This window comes from Vigna unguiculata, chromosome 7 (assembly GCF_004118075.2).
Source record: "Vigna unguiculata cultivar IT97K-499-35 chromosome 7, ASM411807v1, whole genome shotgun sequence".
NCBI lineage: Eukaryota > Viridiplantae > Streptophyta > Magnoliopsida > Fabales > Fabaceae > Vigna > Vigna unguiculata.
In genome coordinates, this window is record NC_040285.1 from 11,125,523 (window position 1) to 11,138,852 (window position 13,330).

Consider the following 13,330-nt stretch of genomic DNA (forward strand, 5'->3'; position numbering starts at 1 on the left):
TGAGAAGTTTGATGGCAGTGACTTCGGGTTCTGGAAGATGCAGATAGAGGACTACCTGTATCAGAAGAAGTTGTATCTACCCTTAACAGGGCAGAAGCCAACTGACATGGAGCAGGCGGAATGGGATTTGTTAGATCGGCAGACACTCGGTGTGATCCGATTGACATTAGCCAAGAATGTTGCGTTCAACATCATGAACGAGAACACAACCGTAGATTTGATGAAGGCATTGTCAAATATGTATGAGAAGCCATCTGCAACCAATAAAGTGTATTTGATTCGCAGACTAGTCAACCTAAAAATGGGTGAAGGTAACTCGATTACTAATCATATTAGTGAATTCAATACAATTATTGCGCAGTTGACATCAGTGCAGATAACATTTGATGATGAGGTGAAAGCATTAATTTTATTATCATCTCTTCCGGAAAGTTGGAGTGCAACTGTTACTGCAGTTAGTAATTCTGCAAGTAATAGTAAGTTGAAGCTTGATAACATCCGTGACTTGATCTTAAGCGAAGATGTTCGCAGGAAAAGTTCAGGGGAATCTTCCAGTTCTAGTTCCGGTTCAGCATTGAGTACTGAAACTAGAGGAAGAAGTAGCCAGAAAGGTCGTAATCAAGGCCGAGGCAGATCAAAGTCTAGAGAGAAATCAAAACCAAAATTCCGGAATGATATCACTTGTTGGAATTGTCAGAAAAGGGGTCACTTTACAAATCAATGTAGGGCTCTAAGGAAGAACAACAACAACAAGAGGCAAGATAGTGATCAATCAGCAAATGCAGCAACTGATGAAATTGAAGATGCACTATTATGTAGTCTAGATTGTTCTATTGATTCATGGATTATGGACTCAGGTGCGTCATTTCATACTACACCTTCTTTAGAACTATTATCTAACTATGTTCCAGGAAAGTTTGGGAAGGTCTACCTTGCAGATGGGAAATCTCTTGATATTATAGGAAGAGGTGATATCAATATCAGAACCTCTAATGGAAGTGTGTGGACTTTGAAGAATGTCAGACATATTCCAGCCTTAAAGAGAAACTTAATATCTATAGGGCAGTTGGATGATGAGGGGCATTACACCACCTTTGGAGATGGACACTGGAAAGTAATGAAAGGTAATCTTGTTGTTGCTCGTGGGAAGAAGCAATGATCTCTTTACATGATTGCAGATGAGGATATGATATCAGTTGCAGAAGTTGGTAACAGTTCCTCTTTGTGGCATCAGAGACTTGGGCATATGAGTGAGAAAGGAATGAAGCTCATGGTCTCTAAAGGTAAAATACCTAACTTGAAGCATGTTGACGTTGGACCTTGCGAACATTGTATCTTTGGAAAGCAGAAAAAGGTTAGCTTCTCCAAAACAAGTAAGTCGTCTAAAGTTGAAAGACTAGCACTAGTGCATACAGATGTTTGGGGGCCAGCTCCAGTGAAATCTCTTGGAGGTTCACAGTATTACGTAACCTTCATTGATGACTCTACAAGAAAGGTATGGGTTTATTTTCTTAAAAATAAATCTGATGTGTTTTATGTGTTTAAAAGGTGGAAACAGGAGGTTGAGACTCAAACAGGTTTAAAGATTAAATGTTTGAAGTCTGATAATGGTGGAGAATATGACAGTAATCAATTCAAGGAGTTTTGTTCAGAGAATGGGATCAGAATGATCAAGACGATTCCAGGAACACCAGAACAAAACGGTGTGGCAGAAAGAATGAACAGAACCTTGAATGAGAGAGCAAGATGTATGAGAATCCAGTCAGGATTACCCAAGGTATTTTGGGCAGATGCAATAAGCACAGCAGCCTATCTCATAAACAGAGGACCATCAGTTCCTTTAGGCTATCAGTTACCTGAAGAAGTATGGTCTGGAAATGAGGTAAACCTTTCACATCTGAAAGTTTTTGGTTGTGCTTCATATATTTTGTTGAACTCTAATAGTAGAGATAAATTGGACCCTAAGGCAAAGCGATGCTATTTCATTGGCTATGGATCTGACATGTATGGCTACAGGTTTTGGGATGACCAAAACAAGAAAATTATCAGAAGTAGAAATGTTACTTTTAATGAAAACATGTTCTATAAGGACAGGACTGCAGAATTTGCAAATGCAAATAAAAAGCCATAGCAGGTATCATTAGAAGAAGTTTCAGAAAGTGATGTAGCCAACAGAAGGCAGAATACAGATGTAAAGCCTGAGTCAGAGCCCGAGTCAGAGTTTGGGTCAGAACCTGAACAGATAGTAGAGTCAGTAACTCCTGAATTACCGACTAGAAGGTCTAGCAGAACCATTGTAGCACCACAAAGGTACTCCCCTTCATTGCATTACTTGTTGTTGACTGATGCTTGTGAGCCAGAGCATTTTGCTGAGGCTATGCAGGGAGGTGAATCTATTAAGTGGGAGCTAGCAATGGAAGATGAGATAAAGTCTCTTCAGAAGAATAAGACATGGTCTTTAACCAAGCTTCCAGAAGGAAAGAAGGTTTTGCAAAACAGGTGGGTCTATCGGTTAAAAGAAGAACCAGATGGCAGCAAACGATATAAGGCCAGACTCGTAGTGAAAGGGTTCCAACAGAGACAAGGAATTGACTTCACAGAAATTTTCTCTCCTGTTGTCAAGATGACTACCATCAGAGTTATCTTGAGTATAGTAGCTGCAGAAAATCTTCATCTGGAGCAGTTAGATGTGAAATCTTTATGGCACAACCAAAAGGTTTTGAAGTACAAGGCAAAGAGAATCTTGTATGCAAGCTTCATAAAAGTTTGTATGGGTTGAAACAAGCACCGCGACAATGGTATAAGAAGTTTAATGAGTTTATGAGAAACTCAGGATTTCACAGATGTGAAGAAGATCATTGTTGTTATGTGAAGAAATATATTGATAGTTATATCATTCTTGCCTTGTATGTTGATGACATGTTGATTGCTGGTGCTAATATGGCAGAAATTGACAGGTTGAAGAAACAATTGTCAGAAAATTTTGAAATGAAGGATTTTGGTCCAGCCAAGCAAATTCTTGGTATGAGAATTTCCAGGGATAGATCTAAAGGTATTCTAAATTTATCTCAGGAAAAATATATTGAAAAATTGCTTAGCAGGTTCAATGTTGGAAATGCTAAAACCAGGAATACACCTTTGGGAACTCACTTAAAGTTCTCAAAAAGGCAATCTTCTCAGACAGAGGAAGAAGAAAATCACATGTCTAAAGTGCCATATGCATCTGCAGTAGGGAGCTTGATGTATGCTATGGTTTGCACCAGACCTGATATAGCACATGCAGTGGGAGTTGTGAGCAGGTTTCTATCCAATCCCGGAAAGGAGCATTGGGAAGGAGTGAAGTGGATATTGAGATATTTGAAGGGCACTTCAAAGATGCATTTGTCCTTTAAAAGAAGTAATCTCACTTTACAGGGGTTTTCTGATGCAGATTTGGGAGGTGATTTGGATGGTAGAAAGAGCACAACAGGTTATATTTTTACGTTGGGTGGCACAGCTATCAGTTGGAAGTCCAAACTTCAAGGAAGAGTCTCCCTTTCAACCACTGAAGCTGAATATATAGCTATCTCAGAAACAGCAAAAGAGATGATATGGTTGAAGAATCTTCTAAAAGAATTAGGAAAAGGGCAAGATGAACCTTCATTGTTCAGTGACAGTCAAAGTGCCATTTGTCTTGCTAAAAATCCAATTCTTCACTCCAGATGCAAACACATTGAATTGAAGTATCATTTTATCAGAAACTTGATAAATGATGGAGATTTGATTTTGTTGAAGATTCCAGGTGCAGAGAATCCAGCTGATATGTTAACCAAGACTGTCACAACAACTAAGTTGAGGCTTTGCATTGCCTCGACTGGCCTTCGAGAAAATTGATGATGAAGGCACTACACTAGGTGGTAATGTAAATCAAACCCCAAGTGGGAGAATTGTTAGAATTATGGTGCTTGATTTAGTCCCACATCGCTTAGAATAGTGAGATGTGGTTCTCTATTTTACTATATAAGAGACTCTGTGTAAAGCTTTAAGAAACACCAAAAATACAAATACTTCCTAGTGTAGTCGTGGACGTAGGCATACACATTGTAGCCGAACCACGTTAAATTCTCTGTGTCTATTTTTCTCTCCTTTATTCTTTCCTTTATTGCCTTGTTCCTAACAACTAAGTCGTTTTTTTTATCTTGAGCAAGAATGTTTTAGCTTGAGTGAAAATGTGGCAGAAATTTGGTTAAGTTGCAGTGTTATTTTCATTTGTCCGGAAAATCTTTCGCTTGAGGGAAAATATGACAGAGTGGTGTCTGTTGACAGAAGCAAGCTTAAAGGAAAGATTTGATAAAGCCAAGTGCATGAAGATCATATGTGGTTGATGAAGATTGATGAAGATCCGCTTGAAGATCATGTTTCAATTGTATTAAATCTTTAATTGATGTGTTAGATGTAATGATTACATGTTATATCATGTTGATAGGCTGTATGACATAAGTTAGACGTCTTGTTAGTCTTAGTCTGTCTGTTTTAATATGTTAAAATGGTTTTCAACAAGTTAAAATGTCTGTTGTATATAGTTTATGGTATGAATGTATTCAATTAGCTGAATTATTTTTCAATCGACTGATTTCACTTAAGTCAAGTGACATCAATAGATTGTACGGAAAATTTAACTGATTGATTTCACTTTGACCAGACTATATAAATTGTTTTCGAGAGCAGAAGTACAATTCTGAGTTTTTGAGCGCAAAAACTTGTCATTCATCACTGAAAAAATCTCTCTGCATTACACAGCTGCAAGGTGAGGATTGAAGATCTTGGTTGATCTTGGAGACATTTTGGCTTGTGATAGCTTGAAGAACTCTTGTATGATTGGCTAAGGAGAGCCACCATTAGGTTTTGTAGTTCTTGTGCCTCTCATTATTTACCTGATGTGATTTCGGGTCTATGAGTGTGATTCTTGCAGGGTGTTAGTCTATATTTTTGTGAGTCAAAAATCTTATGTGGTTCTTTGTTCAAAAGTGTAATCTTGGTGTGTGATTTGTAAAACTTTTGAATATAGTGGAAACCATGCTCAAGTTGTCCTAGTAAACTGGATGTAGCTTTGTGATTGAGTGAACCATCATAAAAACAATTGTGCCAAGTAATTCATTCTCTGTTGTGCTTTAATGTGTTGTTGTGTAATCTGATGTTGCATACCTGTTAGAAATATTGATTGGAACAAGTCTTGTGTGTAAAAGTTTGATGTTTGAGTTAAATATGCGAATTCATCAACACATCAGTTTAAAATCAAACACTTTAATCCAACAATTCAAAAAGGTGAACCTCCTAAGTCAAACAGTGCAATTATTCTATTCTCATCCAAACAATAATCACATATTTTAAACCAGAACAAGCAACATAGAACAACTTTAAAATAATCAATCTTTATTAATAGTTTTAAACCATCTCAATATAATAGTTCAATCATCAATTTACAATCATCTCATCATGTTTCATCATAATTAGTTAGACTCAGTTGATTTTATTATAATTACATAGCTTCCCTTACCTATATAGGCACTCCTAAACTCCAAAAACATGCTCTACACAGGCTCAATTCTCGCATGGTCCAAAATTTCTATCTCATATAGGTTGTTCTACCTGAACATAAAAAATTTTGATGAACGATCATGACATACTCTAACAATCCTAACCAAACAAAAATTTATCTTGAACCCTTAAACGGCACATGGTGGAGTTAGAAATCTAAAGAAAAGACAGAAAAAATTTAGAAAAAATTCTAAAAAAACTAATAATTCTTATAAAATAAAACTCGATTAATAAAAATTTATATTTACAATTTAATAATGAAATAATCAAGAATAAATTCATGGTTACTCCTAACTATTTTTTACATCTTCCGTTAATTGTGCAATAATATTGAATTTATAATTTCAAAATTAATATTAAATATTTATTTGTAGTGATTAAGATATTCTTATTCTATAAATTCCCCTTTGAGATTATGTTTTCTGTTGGTGTTTTTTTTTTTAAGTATTTTCTTTCTTGTCAGATTATTTCATTTAATTTAAATATATTTTATTTATGCAAAATAACAAAGTTTTGATTTGGATTTTTCTTCTATAATCTTTTCGTTTCCTATTATATAAATTTGATATAAATATTTTGTAATTCTTTAAAAAACGTGTGAATTTGGACTATAACTTCTGTAAAATAAATTCTCTTTCTTTATCATTTAATTTTAATACTATATTCATTTTCAAATAGATCAATGCTGTGCAATCTACTTATACTATTTTTTTTTCTATAAAATGTATACCGCTTAAAATATTCAATATTTAATATTGCAGTTATGATGCGGATACCAACTTTTGGTCACACTTCCAGTTTGTTGCTGAAACGATATGATAAAGTGAGATATTGTGAGTTGTACGTACCAATGTTTATGTTTGAATTGAAACCACAAAATAACAAATTTTATGTTTAAAGTCTTTTTCTTTTTCTTATTTATTCCTGTTTAAGTATTATTTTTTACCTATAAAACTTACATTTCTACAAGATAATTGATTGAAATGATTCTCCCCATAACAAAACATATATATATATATATATATATATATATATATATATGATGAATGAATACGTTGTTGCTAGATGCCACCAACAATATTGAAATAACAAGTCTCAGGTAACAAGATTGAAACAACTTTCACCCTAGAGTTGGGTTTGTTACACTAATACTTACTAGGTCTAGGAATGTGATAACATGAAAATTTGTAGAAAGAACAAGTACACGTAAGACTGGTCTATATTATGAACACTCACTGCACAATTACAAAGCCATAGCAAGCAGCAAGTAATTGGAACTTCTAAATCTCAGCAACTTCAAAATATTACTCCAAATCCTTAACCTCAAAATAGTGTTACGATATCTTCTTACGGAAAATGTCCCCCAAGGATTGCTTAATGGTGAACATACCACAGAATACCTGACAATAACCAAAAGTAAACAAACACAACAAACAACAAAAGTTAAACCATTTCATCAACAATCTAACAAGTTTGGAATGGAATGACTTCAAGATAAAAAAAAAGAAATTGCAACATACCAGCATATACATTAATGATTCTTCTTCCACAATACTCCAATCTTCTTCAGCATGTTGGTATTTTTCTTCTTGGGTGAATCATCATCTGTGTCTTCTGAATAAGGAGAACTCATCTTAGCACTAATAGTATTGTAGCTACTGTCAAGTGAGCCAGTTCTCTCCACAAACTTTCCATTGTTCCCAGCAGAAATCATAGCAGCAGCTGCTTCAGCAGCTTTTCTCCACTGATCTGACTGCACTTTCAACCTTCTCAGTTCAGCCTCTAACTCAGAATTTGCAGCCTGTGCTGCATCTAACTGCTCAGTTACCTGTGTTACTCTTTTGTTACTCTTATCAGCTTCTTCGGTTATGTGGTCAAGTTTCATCAATGCCTCAGCCCTTGCTGCTTCAGCAGAAGCAACAGCCTCTCCAGGGATTTTACTCTTCTCTAATTCCACCCTCTTTATTTCCATCTTCAATGCATTGTTTTCCTCAGTTACATTTTGTAGTTCTGTCTCTCTCTCCAATAATCTTTCCTTCAACTCAATTACATCAGCATCCAATTTTTTGAGCTCCACCACAGCTTCAGATTCCGTTTCACTAGGCTGGCTTTGCTTAATCCTTGACAGGAGCATCTCATTATCCACAGATAAACCCTGCAACTGAGATTCCTTGTCCATCAGCCTTTCCCTTAACTCTTCAATATCAGCTTTAGCCTTCTTCAATTCCTCATTTAGCACAATCTGTCTCTGAGAAGATTCTGATTTTACATGCTCCAGTTGTTCAAAAGCACTTCTAATCTGCAACGTGCTTCGAATATACTCTTCTTGGTACCGTATCTCAGAAACATCAAGTGCAGACTTTAACTGTGCTGCTTCAGATTTGGCAGAAACAAGCTCAGCTTTGAGCTGGCTTATATCCTCACTTTCTGCATTTTTTTGTGCTAGTTCGTGTTCTACTTCATTGACTGGATCAGACGTATTTTTGTTTGCAGGAGCAACCAAATCAGTCTGAAGTTTGCTGACAAGTTCCTCCAATGATTTCACTTGCTCTCTTGATTGTTCCAACTCTAAAGCTAAGGCTTTATAAGCTTCTAATGTTTTAACACCTTCTAACTGGACTGTTTCCACGGTTTTGTTTGCTGATTCTAATTGCATTTGAGTTTTTCCAACTACTTCCAAAGCCCGGGATTCAGATTCCTTGCAATCACTCAACTCACTTTTCAGCTTTTCCACTAGAGTGAGGGCTTCATCAAGCTCCATCTTCAAATCCTCAATCTCAGCATTATCTGACTCAGCATTGCTAATATGAACAGCTTCAGATTCACGCACTCTTTCAAGTTGAATTTTCAGTTTCTGGATTTCACTCATGGCAGACACCAGCGCAGTTGAATCCATTGAGTGCTGCTTCTGGACAGCCTCCAGCTCAGATTGCCATTCCCGATCTCGATCTTGAGAAATCTTGCGGAGTTCTTGAAGCCGTTCCTCTTCAGAAGCAGATAGTTCCAGAAGCTGTTGCTGGGATTCTTCAAGCTCTTTTGACATGACCAGAAGCTGCTTCTTTGCTTCTTCAGCCTCCTGCTGAGCTCTCTTCTTCCATGACTCAGAGGAGTTAAGTTGGTCCTTGGTTCTCTTCAGATCTTCTTCAAGTTGAGCAAGCTGAGACTCCAATTCTTGAACCCTACTTGGTTTCTTCTTCTAAAGCCAGATGATAAATGACAAGGTGGTCAACAAATAATAAAATTTAAAACATTACCAATAATCTCAGTCTTTTGGATTTTACACAGATAGATATATGAATAAGAGATTATGGAAGGACTTTTGTAAAGTCCTTGAGCATTTGTTTTTACACCATTTTCCAATCAAAACTAGAATTTCACTTTTGATAATCTCAGTAATAAAGGATTGCATTAAAAACAAATATAAATCATTAAGGAAAAACTTCAATTCTGATTGCAGATTGGTATCAAAAGTACATGTGGAACTTTATCAAAATTTTGTCCTTTGAAAAATACCTAGAATGGTAACTATAGGGGAGGATGAGCTTTTGTTTTTCAGTTTTCTAGGCTTGTAGCCATGAACTAATTTATAATACCTCGGATACTGGACTTCGTGGTGACTTGCGCTCTGTGACCTTTGGACTTTTGTTTTTAGGTGTCTTACTAGCTGGTTTTGGAGATGATGAGACTGAGTCAGTGTCAGAGCCTGGCGTCTTCATTTTTCTTGCAGTCTGAGGAGATGCTGGACATTTTCTTGGCACTTCTGAAGAACCAGCTCTGCTGACAAACAGTCACAGGCCAATAAGCATGCATGCAGAATGCAGATGAAAAAGCATCTTGACAAAACACAGTGAAAGTTGATCAAGAAATTCATTTCCAACAGTGCCCTTTCAAACTTTTGGAATACAATGGAATCTAAACATGAAGTGTGTTATGTTTACATAGGGCATATTGTTTCCATAATTTGTAGAGGACACAAAATAATGCAAAAATTCCTATTACTTACTAGCTATCACTGTTCTTTGGAAAGCAACAAGCTCTAAAGAGTATATTCAGATTTGAAAATTAACAGGTGGTATTTTTCTCTCATTTAGATCCCTCTATGCCTGTAATTTGTTTGAATAAATGGTTACAATTAGATCTTCAGATACCCGTTTAAAAAAAGGAGACTTAAATCATATATCCAACCCTAATGAACAAAATAAAAGCAAAACTTCACCCCCTCACTAAGACCCAGAAGTCGGAAACAGAGATAAAAAAAGATGAAATCCTGCAAAAGGGTCAGAATAGGAGAATCTTACCTTGCTTTTGGTGTCTGCATACTCTAAGATCAGGTGTGAGTTAAAGAACCTCTCCTTGAAAGCCCTGACCCACACTTCCTGCAATAGGAATCTGATAAAGAAACAAAGACAATAAGGAATTTGATTTATAACAGAGAGAAGAGACAATGGTTTATGGTTTGCACTTTGCACTTTACATTAGATGACCACCTGGGATCAGCATTCAACAAAAAACCCAACAAACAAACCGCACATAATCCCTTCAAAGAAACTCCAAGTAAACTAACTCCACTACCACCTACCAAGTTCAAAACAAAACAAATCTGAAACAAATAGAACATTACACCAAAACAATTAGAAAAATATAACTAAGAAGCCCATCTCCCAACTTTTTCAAATTTGTTTTAGACCTTTCCTCCCTTTTACTCCACAGTGCCACGTTACACTTGAGCCACCATTGACCGCCAACAAACTACCATGTTAACCCCTTTAAGCATCCTTTAAAATGCCGCACTAAAACTAAAATGCAACCGATTTTTCCAAACCCATCATGTCGAAAACAGAACAATAATAGCTAGCAATGATTGGGTGGGCTAGCAGACAACTATAACCTCGAACCTCTTTCATGTGTCATGGTAAAAAATATTTTTTGTTTTGTAAAACTGGGCTTGACTTCGAAAATTAAACACAGGTCTCATGAAAATAGAAGCAGATTTTATTCCCCCATTTTTCAAACTGTTTAGCAAGATAAATCCCAGAATGAAAAATGGAGGAAAGATACAAACTTTCGGCACTCCCTGCAGAAAAGAGGGGTAAGACCCAGATCTACATGAAGCTTGAGACCGAATCGCTGATCCGAAAGAACAGAAAAACAAATTATCCCACGTGAAATAAAACAGAAACACAAATCGTTTTAAAATCAAAATGTGTTATTGCAGAGAGAAATCTCTAACAGCTAACAGCTTACCGACGTTGTTGAACAGAGAACAAATCACCAGAAGACAATATAGAAAAACACAAAACTCTTGGTTTGAACAAATACAGGAAAAGCAGAGAGCAGTATCATGGTTTTCCAAGAGAAGCATGTGCACCAGTACCCATTTTCCTTCTTCAAAACACACACTAACACTAGGCAGAAAACGATAGCTCGTCCTTTTTGAGAAAAATGGGAAGAAACATTACGAGATGAGAAAGAAAACAAAAGCTAAAGAATCCAAAACTCAGATAGCCAAAATGTACTAAAACCCTCCCCCACACAGAAACTAGAGTCACAACACTGTTACTACCATCACAAACAACACCCCCAGAAAAAAAAAATACAAATTTGTGATGGGAGAGAAGGGTTGAAGAAGAACACACTCCACAGAGCGCAGAGAGAGAAAGATAGTAATGAAAGTGGCGTTACCAAATGGTGCGTGTAACTAGAAAAAACTCGGTTCTTTCAACTGATTCTCCTTCTTCTTTGTTTTGTTATCCTCTTTTTTGGTGTTAAGAAGTGGAGGGAGTAGCAGGGAACAGAAAACTACGTTTGAAACCGAGGCGCCAATGAGGTTATGTGAGACGCTCCGAAGTGTACACGCGAGGCTCACGCTCGTGTGTTGGATGGGTCCCACATGGGTGGGAAGTGCATTGTGATGGGAGTGGCGAGTTGGGAAGTGTCGGAAGGTGTTAGTGTGTGGAGATAGGAAATTCCAAAGTTTCCATCTCGAATCTATGATTGTCTTGTTACGCATCACCATAAATACTACTATTAAATAACATCATTCTCTTCCCTTCACTTCTTCTTTCTTCTTCACCTTGCCATCGGAGTCAGGGGTAAAAAGGTCACTCTCACACTTCACTGCTAAAATTCTTTAACTAGGTTTTCTAATTAATATATATAGTTTCATTTTCTTATCATTATCGTTTAATAAAAAATATTTTTGTGATATAAGAGTATAGTATCTACTTTGTGGCTTAACTAATCATATATATAGGGAGATCTAAAATTGGGTATGCTACTTAACTAATCACGTGTTCTAAGGAGTTTGTTAGTAATAAACATTTACATACATTACATTAAAGAGACAACAAGAGAAAAAGAAATAATTTTTTAGAGTGAGTGAAAAATGTGGTCGACTAAAAAACAAAAATTCTTTATTTGAAAAAATAATATCACTAAATCAATTAATTACAACATAATAAATTTGTTTTCAAATGTTTTATTCAGAGTCACTTTGTAATAAAAAAATTTCAAACAATTTGACCTTAGTCAAATATTATCATTAACTTATTTGGATTCAACCTTAGTCATTTATATCTAATATATGTATTTACACATTAAACTTATAAATTAATATATGAAAAATTATTAAAAACATAAATTTATTCGTATTCTACGATCAATAATATATTAACTAAAACTCAAATAAGATCTAATTTTAAACATTCAAACAAAACATCATCCTCACAATCAAAATCTTGTTATCAATTCACTTTCATCTATCCTAAAGTTCTATAAAGGAAACCCAAATTATTTTCCTTACTTGTATTCCCTTTTTCCAAAGAAAGTTGCTGCTGAATTTATTCAAAATTTGTGGAAAGAATTAAGTATCTGAGTTAAAATTTAATATGAACTTAATTAAGTTGAATTAATTTTTTTTTCTCAGCTAACTACATCAAAATTGATTATACAATCTAAAGAAGAAAAAAATATCTTTAAAGTATATAATAACTTGATTGAAAATTCGATCAGTTACAATAAATTTTTGGATCCTCATTTACGAGGATGTGTGATTAATACTAAAAAATGAGGTGTGTAGAAAGAAAATTAAAGATAAAAGAAAGAGAAAACTTATTGAGAAAGTGAAAAAGAAAAGACGTGAAAGGAAATATTTCACAATAGAAATATAAAAAACATTCATCCATTTTTCATTAAAAAAATAATAAAGGAAATCATATTGAAAATTTTATTTTAGTAAACAAAAAAGTAAAAATGCACAAATAAATAAATCATCTCCAATTTTATTTTCTACTCAACTATAATTAATTAGTGGTCATTCACATAAACCAGACTTTAGAGAGTTGATTTATGACCAATGTCATATTTTTTTTCGTTTCCCTGTTTTATATTTAATAAATTTGAAATAATAAATTTTTATTTTATTAAAAATGATATTTAATTTGTTTTCATAATTTAAAAAATCATATATAAACTTTTAAAAATATTAAAAATTACTTTTAATAAGAATGAAGTGGCTTTGATAAATGATTGTTAATATTAAATTTGAATTTATGAGTACTATAAAAAATATATTAATTGTAATTATGTAAAACAATAATAATTAATTATTTTAAAATTATGTTTACACAAAATTCATAAAAACATATAAAGTATTAATGTTATAATTAATAATTATTAATATTTAATTTAAAAATTTTAGTATTATTAAAATTTTTATAAATTATATTTATTAATAATAATGATAATTAATAAT

General features: G+C 34.5%; 1 protein-coding gene across 8 annotated transcripts; it reads right to left on the bottom strand.

Annotated features, from left to right (window-relative positions):
- Positions 1-6,636: 6,636 nt before the first annotated feature.
- LOC114192231 (interactor of constitutive active ROPs 2, chloroplastic) lies at positions 6,637-11,541 on the bottom strand. 8 transcript variants are annotated; one of them, XM_028081878.1, is made up of 5 exons: positions 11,260-11,541; positions 9,876-9,966; positions 9,171-9,354; positions 7,098-8,773; positions 6,637-6,977 (listed from the first exon to the last, which is right to left on the bottom strand). In XM_028081878.1, exons 2-4 carry the CDS (start codon positions 9,893-9,895, stop codon positions 7,109-7,111), a joined length of 1,869 nt encoding a protein of 622 aa, XP_027937679.1. In that variant the 5' UTR covers positions 9,896-9,966; positions 11,260-11,541; the 3' UTR covers positions 6,637-6,977; positions 7,098-7,108. The 8 variants fall into 8 exon arrangements, with proteins under 8 accessions (XP_027937679.1, XP_027937683.1, XP_027937681.1 ...); XM_028081882.1 differs by having other exon boundaries at positions 9,171-9,351; positions 11,260-11,539; XM_028081880.1 differs by lacking the exon at positions 11,260-11,541 and adding an exon at positions 10,822-11,242.
- Between the last annotated feature and the right edge of the window lie 1,789 nt (positions 11,542-13,330).